Below are 13,298 nucleotides of genomic sequence, written 5' to 3'. Positions count from 1 at the left end.
TTGCTAGCTCACAGGTATAGATACTCAGCGTTAGCAGAAAATACAAAGAGCTTTCAAAATGCCTGGAATAATCCTGAGTGTTATAGTTTCTATATATTCTCACCAACACTTGGTATTATCAGTTAAAAATTTCTAGCCATTCTGTTGGGTGTGAGAAGATATCTTACTATTTTATTTTATATTTCCCTGATGGCTAATGATGTTAGGTGTCCTTTTTGAGAATATTTATTGACACTTCTTCTGCGAAGTGCCTTTTCAAATCTTTGCCAGTTTTTACACTAGTTGTCTGCTTTTGATTTTATTGATTTATAGGAGTTACTTTGGGTAAGTCTTTTACCAGGTAAATTTATCACATATATCATCTTCCACTTTGTAGCTTATGTTTTAAGTCTTTTGATGGTGACTTTTAATGAAGAGAAGTTTTTTAATTTTAATTGAGTCAAATTTGTCATTACTTTTATGTCCTATTGAGAAATCTTTACCTACCACAAGGTCTTAACGATGTTTTCCTGTTTTCTTCTAGGGGGCTTTATTGTTTTACCTTTCACATTCATATGTATGATTTACCTGGATTAGAATTTTTATATGGTATTAGGGGAGTGGAGAAAGGTCACATGTACCCCCTTCCTCCAGCACCATGTATTGAAAGGACTATCCTTTCCCATTGTGCTGTATGGACACCGGGGTATAAATCAGATGACTTTGTAGGCTAGTATCTGTTTCTGGATGATCCATTCTGTTTCTTTTCTAATGTTTCTGGACTATTCAGTCACTTTTAATTATTCTGACTGTATAATAAGTGCTGATATCCTATTCTTTAGCTTAGTGTTTCCAAATTGTCTTTGCTATTCTTAGCTTTTCACATTTCTTCATAAATTTTAGAATCAGGTTGTTGATTTCTAAACATATATGCAAGCCTCCTATAATTTTATTTGAGATTATTTAAAACCTATAGAACAATGCTGGGAAGGATTGACATCTTTTCCCATCAATGTTGACTGATTTCTTCCTATTCTCGCTTTAGTGGATGGAAAGGCATTTGGGATGCCACCGTTCTCTTCGAGATGATCTAGGACAGTAGCACGAGGCAGAGTTCCCACCGTTGTTCTGAGTTCCAAATGAGAGTTGGGATTTATATTTTCCAACTGCTCCTGTGGGTCATTTCTGTACCATCCCTGCTCTGCTCTGGGCCCTGGGACAGGGGCCTGTTTGGACAATTGCAGTGGGCTCTCTTGACTTTGACAGAGAGGTTAGTTAGGCTCTGCCAATGGGAAGGAACATGGCAGGTGATCAGAAGAGAAGAAAGTGAGGTCAGGGTATTGGTTTTTTGGCTCTTTCCCTGCAGGGTCACTTTGGGTTGGCTTTGTCCTCAGATTTAAGGCTGTTACAGAAGCTAGTGGGCAACCACCTTCTCTGTGTCCCCTTCAGCCTATGCGTGGTAATGGCCTCACACCAGTAGTTTGGGGCACACACATTATTCATTGTTATTTCCCAACACCCTTTTCATACCTTTGGTAAACTCTTCCCAAATCATGCAATAGAATGGGCCATCTGTTTCATGCCAATACCTTGATTACTGTGAAAGTGGAAGAAAAAGAATTTTCTGAACAGCTTAAAGGAATTTTGAGAATGAGGATCAATTACACCAGTGGTAACCTTGCTGGGTCTGCTCACAACAGTGTACTTCTGGCTAAACCTGCCTGAATATAGCATGAAAGCCTTATCCTTCTCTTTCTGGTATCACTGGACATCGTCAAGAGACACTTTATGATTTAAAAAGTGAGACCAGTAGCCTCAAAGTGTTACCTTCAATGCCCACAAGCATTTTAGCCTTAGGTCATTTTTCACTTTTTGACTTACTGAGTTGATAACACATGCTGCAGTGTCAGTGTTTGCACGGAGAAGCTTCCACGCCGCTGGCGGAGGATATTAGAAGGAGAGGTGAGAATCTCAAGCTGGCATAGACTGAAAGTAGTAATAAAATTGCTGCTATTTGAAAAATTAGAGTTGAAGCACTTCTGGGGACAGCAGCCTCAAGCCACAGTGAACAAGGGAGAATTTTACTAATTCTTAAGTGAAGTCTTAACACTCAAAATCATTTAGCTCCTCTTTTGACAGTTGGGTTATTTAGTTGTCTGCTTCAGGAATTAATTTTTGGAATGAAATCTGTAGCCCTGGTGAGGGCTGGTGAATTTCTCTCACTGAAATAGAAATCATGTCCAAAATGGCATTTCATGACAACAGTAATTAACCTGAATCACACATCAGATAATGCCGGCAAATATGACAGTACAAGAACCTGTGGGAGTTTAAAGTGGAAAAGCGAATAGCAAATAAAACAGTACATCACATTTTTAAATGAGCTTGCTGCCTTCTTAAGAAGAGGAAGTGGGATTCTACCGTGGTCAATTCACTTTTCAATTCGGCGAGTCTGCTTGTATGTTCATTTCTGTACAGAACCGGGTGAATCATGTCATTTTTAGTATCAGCCAGAGCTGTTCTGCCTTTGCTCTCATCTGGTTTCCCTTGAGTAACTGTCCAGACATCCAGTGTGGCATCACATCCCCCTGTGGCCCTAAAATTCACTGTATCTCTCAAACTAGAAATGACAAGATGGTGGCCCTTAGACATCTTCGTTTGCCTCACACATTATTTTGAAAAAATTGTTTTAAACTAGGAGATACAAATAAAATTATCAACTTCTGACTTTCCTTGAAGAGTGGGACGAACTGAGAGCAGTGGACCCTCCACTCCTACATGGTGACAACGGCCTATGACAGAGGCATGTGCTCAACAGGGAGCCTTGGTTTTACCTGGCTGGCCTAAAGCAGCTAAGTGACCCGCCTGTCTTGGGAAACATGTGTTGACATGTATTCAATACATCAGGGTTGATTGTAGGGACCAAACTGATTACATTACTTCAGTCTGTGTATTTGTTGATGTGAGAAACCGTAAGCTCTTCAAGGCCCCAGACTTGGCCCCCATTGTCTTCGTAAACCCCAGTGTTTTTCATAAATGTTAGGGTAGAAAAGAAACTCTTTTTTAGGAAGATGGACCTTGCAGGCGTGTGCCAGATGCTTAGGGGAGGCTGCTGAATGCTGGAGAAAGACCAGCACCATAAGTCAGGGCTGAGAACACAGAACAGGGAGAGAGAGAGATGGCCCTGGGAGATGGTTCAAATGAAAGCCCCTGGGATTTAGACTGGCAGGAGGTAAAGGAGAAAAGGAGATGGTGAGTGTGGAGCCTGCAGGGCAGGTAGGAGGGGGACAGATCCCAGGACCCTTTCTGCCCCCCTCCCCCCCAGTCCCAGCCTTCTGATGGGAAAGCATTTGAGCCTTAAATTGTATTCACGATTTAGTTAATGCTAATAGCTACCCTCAGAATTTTTCCCTTCTGTTTTTGCCCTCAGGGCTAAGACCATCAAGAATACAGTCTCTGTGAACCTGGAGCTGACAGCGGAAGAGTGGAAGAAGAAGTATGAAAAAGAGAAAGAGAAAAACAAGACTCTGAAGAATGTTATTCAGCATCTGGAGATGGAGCTAAACAGATGGAGAAACGGTGAGGAAGAATGGGGAGGAAGAAGGAGGCATGAACCTGTGTTTTCCTTTTCCCCCCCGACGGCTGGCATCCTGGGACACCAGGGAAGGGGGGCTGCGGGGGCGCTCGGTCCTGCTTTGCAACAACCTGTGTGAATGAGCGACTCCCCGCCCGACCCCGTCACTCGGCTGACGTGCGTGCTCAGTGTGGGCAAGTGACTATTTGCAAAGTTGCCTTAATCTATTTTCAGTGAGATGCTCCTCTATCTTATTATTGTACTTCTCTCCGGTAGCCATGTTTGAGGTTCAGAGGGCAGTGCCCGAGACTTTGTGGCTCAGATTGCTTTTGATTAAATGAAAAATGTCATTCTCTCCTCTGTGAGTTTTATAATTGATTTGAGGTTAAAAGTCCCCTCTGGCAAATATTTGCATTTGGGGGGGGGGGGCAACTGATCTTCATGGTCTGCTTCTTCAGAGCCCGAAATAGACGGCTCTTCAAGAAGCTCTGTGCTAAAATGGAGTCTTACAGGCTTGTTTCGTGACTAGCTTTTTTTTCCCCCTCAAAGACATTTTCTTTGGTTTGTTCTACTCGAAGAAAATATCTCCGAGAGCTGACATGCACTGGGTGGGTGGGTTGTGGGTGAGGCGTTGAAGAGGGGTTTCCAGATCCAAGTGCGGGCAGATTATTTTGGAAATTTTAGCATTGTGATGGAGTTAGAAGGTAGATATCTTTTTTAGTTTTTAAAAATTTTTAAATTTTAAAAATTTTAAGTGAAACAGGCAGGTGGGTGTGTGTGTAGGGGCACAGTGGGTAGTTGGAGGTGCAGATTCTTTGCTGCCGTGTCCACTGCGTATTTGAGGCCCTGCGGCTGACCTCCGCTCGGGGGAGCGTAGGAGCCCGGGGGCCGCCATGCAGGATGGGAGCCGCCTGTTTGTGACTGAAACTGCACAGTTAGCAGCAGACCGTCTCGGGAGTCTGTGTTTGCCACTGTGTTTTGCTAGGAAGGTGGGTGTCAATGACCTACTATTGAATTGAAAAACAATTGTGAGGCAAACCAGGATCCAAGAGAGGTACAAGGAGTGACCTAGTGGCCTAAATAACACAATTCTTTTCTTTTTGGGAGATTTTCTAGCTGCACACGTGTTTTGAAAGCTGCTAGAATAATTGAATAATTCAGCACCTGGGGCCCGTGCGTGCTTCCTTGCAGTTTGGCAGGAGTAGGAAAGTGAGAAGGGGTGGTTGGCAAGGCGGAGAGTGGCCGTATGAAATTTTGTTCTATTTCTGGGAGCCTCTCGGGTCAGTTCTCTGCTGGGCAACTGGAACATTCAGTAAAGCCTTTCGGTAAAGTGAGGGCGACTGGCCTTGGAACACCGTGGAGTGGGCAGCTAGCCTTGTTTTTTATGCTCCCTCCTGTCCCCTGCCAGGTGCTCACCCTGCAGTTTTCTCTCCCTCCACCAGCTCTGTCCTCGGGGGGCGGTCTGCCGCCCAGTTTGCCCAACTCCCCCTCTTGCCCGGGCACTCTCGCCTTGCTTTTGGACTTTTCACCTGGCATCGTTTTGTTTGTCCGGCTCCATGCGCCTTGCAGCTCTACCCAGAAATACACTGTTTTCCATGTCCTACAGGGTGAGATCCTGTACAAGCCCTTAAGTACATAATTGGGGGAAATTCATGTACGGTTTCTGGCACGTGATAGACTTCCATAAACATATGTTACATAAACATGTGTCTAATCCAGTGTTGGAGTGGAGAAGTTTGAGCTGTCAGTCATGGTCTCTGCCCTTAAAGAGCTTATAGTCTGATGGGGGAGGCAGACTTCAGCCACTATCAACAAACATGTCTGTGCCACATACCTCAAAGGGGAAGTATAAGGTACTAAAAGGTATTATAACAGGGGCCCAGAGGTTGACCTGGGAGCCAGTGCAGGTTTCCCTCGGTAAGTGACCTGGGGAATAAGATCTGAGACAAACAAAGCAGTTAGGAGCGCCAAGGTAGAAGTGAGGGTCAGGATGGAGGGAGCCGCATTGACAGCATCCCTGAGGGGCTCCCTGATGGGGGGAAGCAGCAGGAAGGCCAGTGTGGTGAGCTGGGGTGAGGCACTACTGGCCTGAGCTGGATGGGAGGGGTAGGCAAGCATGCCCTGTGCGGGCTGAATAGTCTTTCTTCAGGATTTTGGTCATTATCCGGGAGGCAGTGAGAAGCCCTTCAAGGATATTAAGCTGAAGATCGTATGATAAGAAATGCATTTTTGAAGATCCATTGGTTGTACTGGAGAAGTGAGTGGAGAGGGTGGGAGGAGGGCCAGGAACAAGGGTGGTCTTCCGGGGATAAGGCTGCAGTCGTTGACTTGAGAGATGTGGAGATGGAAAGGGAGAGACATGGCTGGACGAGAGAGGTACTTAGGGGGTGAGCTTAGCAGGGCTTGGGGAGCAGCTGGCCGTGGGAAGGCAGAGTGCCAGGTGTACTGGCTTGCCGAGCTGGGTGGAGGGTGGAACCATTCATCTGAAGAGGAAACACCAGAGAAGGGACCAGACTGGCGACAAGGGAGAGGAGGAGGGGAGTTGGAGGTGCCTGTGGCACACGCAGGTGAGAATAACAGAGGAGAAGTTAATTAGGTCCGAAGGTCTAGAGCTCAGAAGCTCTGGCTGAGCTAGGGAACGAAATGTGAGAGTTGAGCTGGAAGTACTTGAAGGCACAGGTAGGGGTGAGGTCCTCTATAGAGAGAGGGCAGGGAAGAGAAGAGGGAGAGAGTCTTGAGAGAGACCCCCTCACCCCAGCATTACCATGTAATCACTGAGTGACTGTGACGGAGAAGGGGGACCTGTAGAGCCCTCTTGTTCTCCCAGGTTAACCTCGGCACATCTGCATTTTATTTAATTTATTTATTGTTTATTTGATTTTGAGAGAGAGAGAGAGACAGAGCGTGAACAGGGGAGGGGCAGAGAGAGAGGGAGACACAGAATACAAAGCAGGCTCCAGGCTCCGAGCTGTCGGCACAGAGCCCAACACACCGCGAGATCGTGATCTGAGCTGAAGTCAGTTGCCCAACTGACTGAGCCACCCGGGGCGCCCCAAACATATGCATTTTAAAGGTAATTTTTCTGAAAGCAGAAGTTTCCATATGTAGAGATCCAACTTCAGCGATACAAATTTCAGGCAGGACGGGAGGCAGGTAGAGGCATCATGGAGCTGCCCTTTGACCAGCTGTGAGTTGAAGGACTATCTCAAGGATTAACTCTGTGTCGCACATACGACAAGACAACCCCAGCTCTTTGTGAGGTGCCTAGGCTGGCCATTGAGTCCACAGGCAGCCCGTGAGTGAGGGCTTGACAGGCTGGAAGACGCGCCCAGGGTGACTCAGTCACTGACAGAGCAGGGATCTGAATGTAGGGCAGTTGAGTGCTAAGTTTGTTGTCTCTCTGTTGTCTGTGCAGCCTGCACATAGCCCTAGAGATTTGTGTTTGGGCCACAGGAGTGTCACAAATGTCACCCCAGAAAAGAAGGGACTGGAAGTTTCTCAGCAGTGTCCAGTGCCCCAGGCCTAATTCCTCCTCGTCATGAGAGCATGGCAGGTTTGTGCTGACCAGAGAGCAGGGATTTTGAGAGGTGAAGAAGGAGAAGAGGTGGTTCCCTCCACTAAAATTCAAGCGGCAGGATATTTCCAGGACACACACTGGCTCTAAACTCTAGGAGTCAGCCACGCGTGGGCTGAGTTCAAGCGGCGCTGACCATTGTATGCATTTCCTGCATGGTGTGTTTATTGTTTTAAAAGTTTGGCTGCTCTACTCCAGCTGTGGGAGAGCAAGAAAAAGGGAATATAGCAGAGAAAAATGCCTGTACTTTTCCTTTTTTGTTGTTCTGTAGAGTGAGGTAGGAATACAAAGGAGTAGGTAAGGCAAAATAACATGAAGTCTCAATGGCAAACCACGCAGAGCGAAGAGGTTGATACGGTCGGCAGGAATGGGACTTTGCCACAGGAGAGAGCGTCCCCTGCCGAACTCCTTCAAAGTCGGGAAATCTGCTGCTGGTACAGGCTTACAGGCCGGCTCTCCCCCAGACCCTCGCCCGTACCAGTTTTAAGCTCCTTATAGCTTAACGGGCTACTTTGGAACTCGAGCCTGGCAGTTCCCTCCTTTGGACGAAGTAGAACGTTGCTTCTCAGAATATGGCCTCTGATACCTAATGCATGTAACGACACCCAGCCTTAATCCATTTCTGCCATTGGCGTTACGGCAAGATGGCTCAGGGCATGCTGGCTGAAGAGGAGGTCACAACTTGTTTTTACAAAGAAGGAAGAAGGAGAGCCACTCTGTTCCCCGCAGCGCCAGGCTCTTTGAGTTGCAAGGGACAGGAGTTGACCCTGCTTAGCTTAAACAGAACAGGGAAGCATTAGAAGTCTGTGGGTGACTCACAGAACCAAAGAGCACCCGAGGAACCGGTCTCATCCCACAAAACTGGGGCTACTCCGGAGTCACAGGCAACAGGGCTCTTAAGGGGGAGGACTCCCCTCGAGTTTTTCCCCCTTCCTCGAATTATATGGGTGAGACCCAGACGCCCTGGGAGAAAGAGGAGGCATCCTGTGGGTGGCGGTGCCTTGGTTGAAGAAGGCCAGGCCCCTCTGCTGTGCCTGCTGAGCAGGCCTGCCCGCACTGGAAGAGCTAATTCCTCACACCACACGGAAGTTGCGGTTCTGAAATGAGAATGGGTGTGAGTGGCTGGAAAACACCTGTCCGCTACAATCTGCTAGTGACATCTTGTGGGCTGAAGTCGACTGACAGTCTGTCGAATCTGGAAGTTCTGTCAGCAGCTTCAGCCTCAGGAATTCTGTTCAGCCTGCTTGCTTAAGGACAGATAGATGGAGTGGGCAGTTACCAGAAGCAGGATTGTCTTTTTCCAGTTCTGTTGCTTGTTCATCATATGCGTGGAAAGGACTTGAACAACCCTATAAATGGGGATAGATTTAGAGAGAGTTGGATTCAGTGAATTATGGCTTCCAGTTCACCCTGCCCCCTTCCTCCAGTCCATCCAGAAGATTCTTGATGGGGAGGATGGGGAGAGAGGGCTGAAGGCCCAGGGCTAGGACGCTCAGAGTGGGGCGGGGCACAGTTCCCCGTTGCCGCCGGGTCAGTCTTTACACCAGCCGTCTTTTCTGATACTTCTTTGAATCTTGCCTTTTAAAAAGCGGTCACATTTTACAAGGGCTTAAGTCGGAAAAGGAAGGGTGCCCTGAAAATCCAGGTGTTGGGGGTGCAGGAAATGACCCGACAGACAGCGGGGCACATCTGCCTTGTCTCTTGAATAATTAGATATAATATTAAATAATGGAAAGGATGTAGATTTACCCCATCTGCTGAAGTCATGCGAAGAAATTATTTCATCACCGCCTGGGAAGGCGTGGAAAAATCGGCAATCTCTAGAACAGATTTGTTTTCCAAATTAAAAACCTGCCAGGCCAGCAGGCTTGGTTTCCTAACCAGCTAAATCTGTAACGTGGAGTCTGATCTGGGGCTTTGTGGGACTGTGTGGCCTCCGTAGCTGGGACACAATTTGCTCTTTTAGCAGTAGATTGTCGAAGATGCTGTCTACCCCGCCCCGCATCCTTGGACTCCTGACAGTAGCAGAAGCTTAGAGGTTAGGGTTTCATTTGTGAAATCCAATCTTTTAGGCTCTCTTCCTTCTTTTGAGAGCACAGCCAAATGCGAAGAGAAATACTGCCGGCTAAGAGAACGGTGTCGGCTGTTCAAGAGGTCAGGAATGTAAAGAGATTTTGGAGTCCTGAGTGACCAGTTTATTAGAAAATTGCTCTAGAAGGGATTAGAGAATGTCTTAAGCTGCTTACAATATTTTTAGGAACTAGGGTGAGACATGCTATTTGTGTGCAAAATAATCCCATAAAGGAATGACTTTTTTTTCTAAACCTCACATTTATATAATGACATCTTGTAGCCAGCTGCTCTTACCCATCTGGCAACTTAAAGATTTCCTTTTAGTTTCTTTGATATAGAAATTACCTACCATTAGGTCTGCCACTGGGCCTGTTTAATTGGTACTAAAAGAAAGCACCTCCTTTGCCAGATCTGCTGTGGTTTCTGATGGAAGCTGTGAGTGTCCAGCAAATCTATGCCCCTGGAGTTGCAGAGAGAATGCAATTACCTTTCTATGTTCTCCAGAGGCTTTAGGGACTCAATTTATGAAAAGGATAACTAGCTCGGTGCTATTTCATGTGTGAAATTTTAATGAATTACTGGCAGCCTAATGGTTTTCTTCTTCTTCTTTTTTTGGAAAAAAAAAAAAGACACACACCAAAAAGCCTGTTTTAGAATTTTTAACTAATAGCCCTAACGAGTATTTTTGATTAGTCCGTCATTCTTGTTTATTGCAATTGATGGATTTTTACTTTTTGTAGGAACACTATTCATGCCCTCTGGGGGGTTTCATTTTATAATTAAAATGCTCTGCAAGCCTTGTAGGTGTGCTTCAAGTGAATGCTCCTGTGTACACACAAATCTTTTCAGTCCTTACAGGTAATTACATCTGACAATAGGAAATGCCAGAATGCTTATTTAAAGAAGGGAAAGGATTCTAATGGAGGGCAGGGGGAGGGGGAGGTTTTATTGTAGAAAATCAGATGCTTTACAATATCCTAAGCTCTTTCCCTATAGACAGCAGGTACAAAGCCTCAGGGGATGAACTAAGAGAAATTTGCTTTTAATGCAAAAAAGGGGAATAAAAATAAAAATAGACGCTCATCTTCATTTGGTGGTTTTCTTCTGTTCTCCCACCCCGGATTTCAGGACATTTTTTCCCTCCAGGGTTTGTTTGCAGCTGTCTGCCTTGTTACAATCAGTTGTTCCATAATCACCTCGTGGGGGCTTCTCCAGAGACTCAGTCCACTGCAATGCGGGGAATATTCTCGATTAACGTGGTGAGATTGCCATGGAGACAGATTGCCTGGTGTCAGGTCTCGCATCGTGTTGGGAATTTACAGCCCCCAGACGTGTTTGTGAGCTGGACAGTGTAGTTACCAGGGACACTTCTGGAAGTCATTTTCTCGGTCCTTTGAAGGGTAGCCGTGTTTGGGAAAACCAGCTCTCGGTTCCTCTCCGGGCAGGAGCTGTGCTCTCCCACGGATGCCTGCTGCTTTTCTTCCTGCGTGTTGCTGCTTTGTTCTTCTCGGCCTGAACGGCTGCCGCAAAAAATAATCCTGACTGCCTGACCTTTGGAACATACACTGGGAAGAGCACCTTGTTTAGATGTAGCTTTGTGGGGGCTGTGTAGACGCTTTGATTCAGAGAATTGTTCAAGACACACCAGAAAGTCTGCTATAGGTTTCAGATATTGTTTTTAGTAATAATAAAAATAAACCTGACAGGGACTTGCGTGGCTACATTGTGTTTTATTTTTGGAACGGAGCTACAGCCACAGAGGTACCGTGAAGACCTCCAGAACAGTAATCTGGAAATAAGGAAGAATAATTTATCTGCACAGCCTTGAGACTTGACAGTTCGTTAGGGAGATGAGAGATGGACTTTAAACCAGAATACCTTTTGTGTTTTTTGACACATATATTTTGAATTAAATCTTGAGAACGATGCTGTGTCAAAGGCATTATTATATTTTCTCCTTTACAAAAAGCAGATGAAGAGGTTAAGTAGGAGATGAGTTTGTGATTAATTAGTTCGGTTCAAAGGCGCAGAGTGGCTCAGCGTCCCTGCACAGCATGGAGATGTTAATGCTGTTTGCGGATTGCTTTCAGGGTTCCTCGTAGCAGCGTTAGTTGCTTGCCGAACTGCTCTGCTCTTGCCCCACTCTGCTACTTAGCGATGCTGTGACTGCTTTAAGGTCACTTGCCGCTAGGTTATAGGGGGTTCATCCCTGGCTTCTGCCCACCCAGATGGATCAAAACATGCCCTGGGCAGCTCCTAACAACCTCCAGCCTCGTAGTGGCCCTGGCTCTCGGCCATGTGGAACCGAAGAACACAGGCGCTGTGTCCCTTCCAGATGTGTTTGTATCTTGCCTCTGTACTTGGGGCAAGTTGGCATGGGATAATAGGACCATATCCTGGCCGGTTTCCGGTCTAGTACAGTTAAGAATTTCGCCTTTATCATGCTTAAGCTGGAAGATTACATTCATGCCACATTGGAGTGCCCTGTTCACAAAGTTCAGACGGTAGAGCTGAAAGATTTGAGATACAGTCATAACCCAAATAGGAGAAAGATTTACCTAAGTGCTGGTGGTAGATTTCTCTGGAGAAGGAACAGAACTGGGAGGGAGGGCTGAAGGAAGGCTTTATGGTTTTTGTGTATATAATCTATGGTTAGACAAAGATATATTTAAGCAGAACAAAAAAATGTCTTTAGGAACTAGAATCTGGTACTGCTTTGCTAGCCTGTGGATTTAGCAGGCTGTAGTGAATATAGATCCTTTAATTGGATGAAATCCAGTCTGCACACTGAGGTTGTGGATGGATGTTTTAAACCAAGAATTGGAACTGAATGAAATATTGATTTGGTTCAGGTTCAGTTCAAAGGCTACTCCGATCTTCTGGGTTTGTTTCAGGTCAATAATTTTAGAAAAAGGCGTAGGTACAGTACAGTCTAGTTGGGCTTTAGAAGGAAAAAAGGTTAGCACAGTCTTCTGTTCAGCAAAGAAATCATTTATTCCAGGTTTTACTTCAAATGGAACTGCGATACAAAAGTGAAATCATGGGATGGTGATTTTTTATTTTTTTTTTTTTGACAGGGAAGTCTTCCTATCCTTTTGTAATTATCGAGGGAGATAATGAAATCTTAAGCAGCAAAGCGAACCCATCACAAAGTGTTTTGTTTATATAGAGATAAATGTGTGTAGCAGTCAGGTGGCTTCCATGAGGTGTGCTGCATACTGTTCATGAAACCACAAATTAGGGGATCCAGTTCTGTCTTTTATCGTTTATTTACTTATTTTTTATTTTTTGGAGAAATTCCTTCTCTCTTAGGGCAGTTTTCCTGGGGACTTTCCACAAAATGAATTTTATGGGCTGAGAACTGGGTGAGGCTTGGAACATTGCAGACACTCACTGAGTGTAGCAAACTGAGTGTGAAGTTGATGGTAAACATTGTGATGGAAAAGTATGTTTGGTTTGGTTTGCTTTCCAAAAAGACGTTTGGGAGACTCAGTTGGGCCACATGGGTTTCATAGAATCCCTTTTCTGCAGTCTGTCTTTGCAAGGTGATTTTCTTGTTGGGTATGGGCACTGACCAGCTTGAGAATTTCACTTTTCCCCTCAATTTGAATTGTCACATTTGGTGATGCTGCCTTCAAAGGCCTCAACAGAAAGCCGCTCTGCAGACTGAAAAGTGGTGTGTGCGACTCTGCAAACTTCGAAGTGGTATGCGGGGTCTCTGCATGGTATTCTGGACTGGCTCCTATTTTTTCTTTGGGTCTACCAGACATCACAAGAAATTATTCTATTTGAACTCTCCAGATGAGCCAATTAATTCCGATCTCCTAGGGGAGAGGATGGTAGTAGGCTGTGTGTTTGTGTTATGTCAGTCAGAGCTCCTTGGGTCCAGGGCAATGCTGGTTTTCTCCTTCAGACTCAGGGACTCTCAGATTCAGAGGATTATAGCCCTGCAGTGTTCTCATCAACAGTGGTGAATTTGTTCCTTGATTTGGCTGTTTCTCTTAATGAAACGGTAACCTAACTAATAGGTAATTAGGATACCTCAGAGGTCTGTTTCCCTGTGAATCAACCACTACATAGAATATGAGTCTAGTAAAG

The 13,298-nt window shown here is 45.5% G+C and overlaps 1 protein-coding gene across 2 annotated transcripts in view; it reads left to right on the top strand.

Annotated features, from left to right (window-relative positions):
* Positions 1-13,298, top strand: part of KIF5C (kinesin family member 5C) — a 151,283-nt gene that overhangs the window by 87,096 nt on the left and 50,889 nt on the right. For both annotated transcript variants that reach the window (XM_029934612.1, XM_029934611.1), the window contains exon 11: positions 3,410-3,558. In XM_029934612.1, coding sequence (XP_029790472.1) covers positions 3,410-3,558 — 149 coding nt within the window. The remainder of the gene's footprint in view (positions 1-3,409; positions 3,559-13,298) is intronic.

The sequence above is a fragment of the Suricata suricatta genome, chromosome 3 (genome assembly GCF_006229205.1).
Source record: "Suricata suricatta isolate VVHF042 chromosome 3, meerkat_22Aug2017_6uvM2_HiC, whole genome shotgun sequence".
Classification (NCBI taxonomy): Eukaryota; Metazoa; Chordata; class Mammalia; order Carnivora; family Herpestidae; genus Suricata; species Suricata suricatta.
Note: the sequence above shows the minus strand (reverse complement) of the source record. Positions and strands in the feature narration are given on the sequence as shown.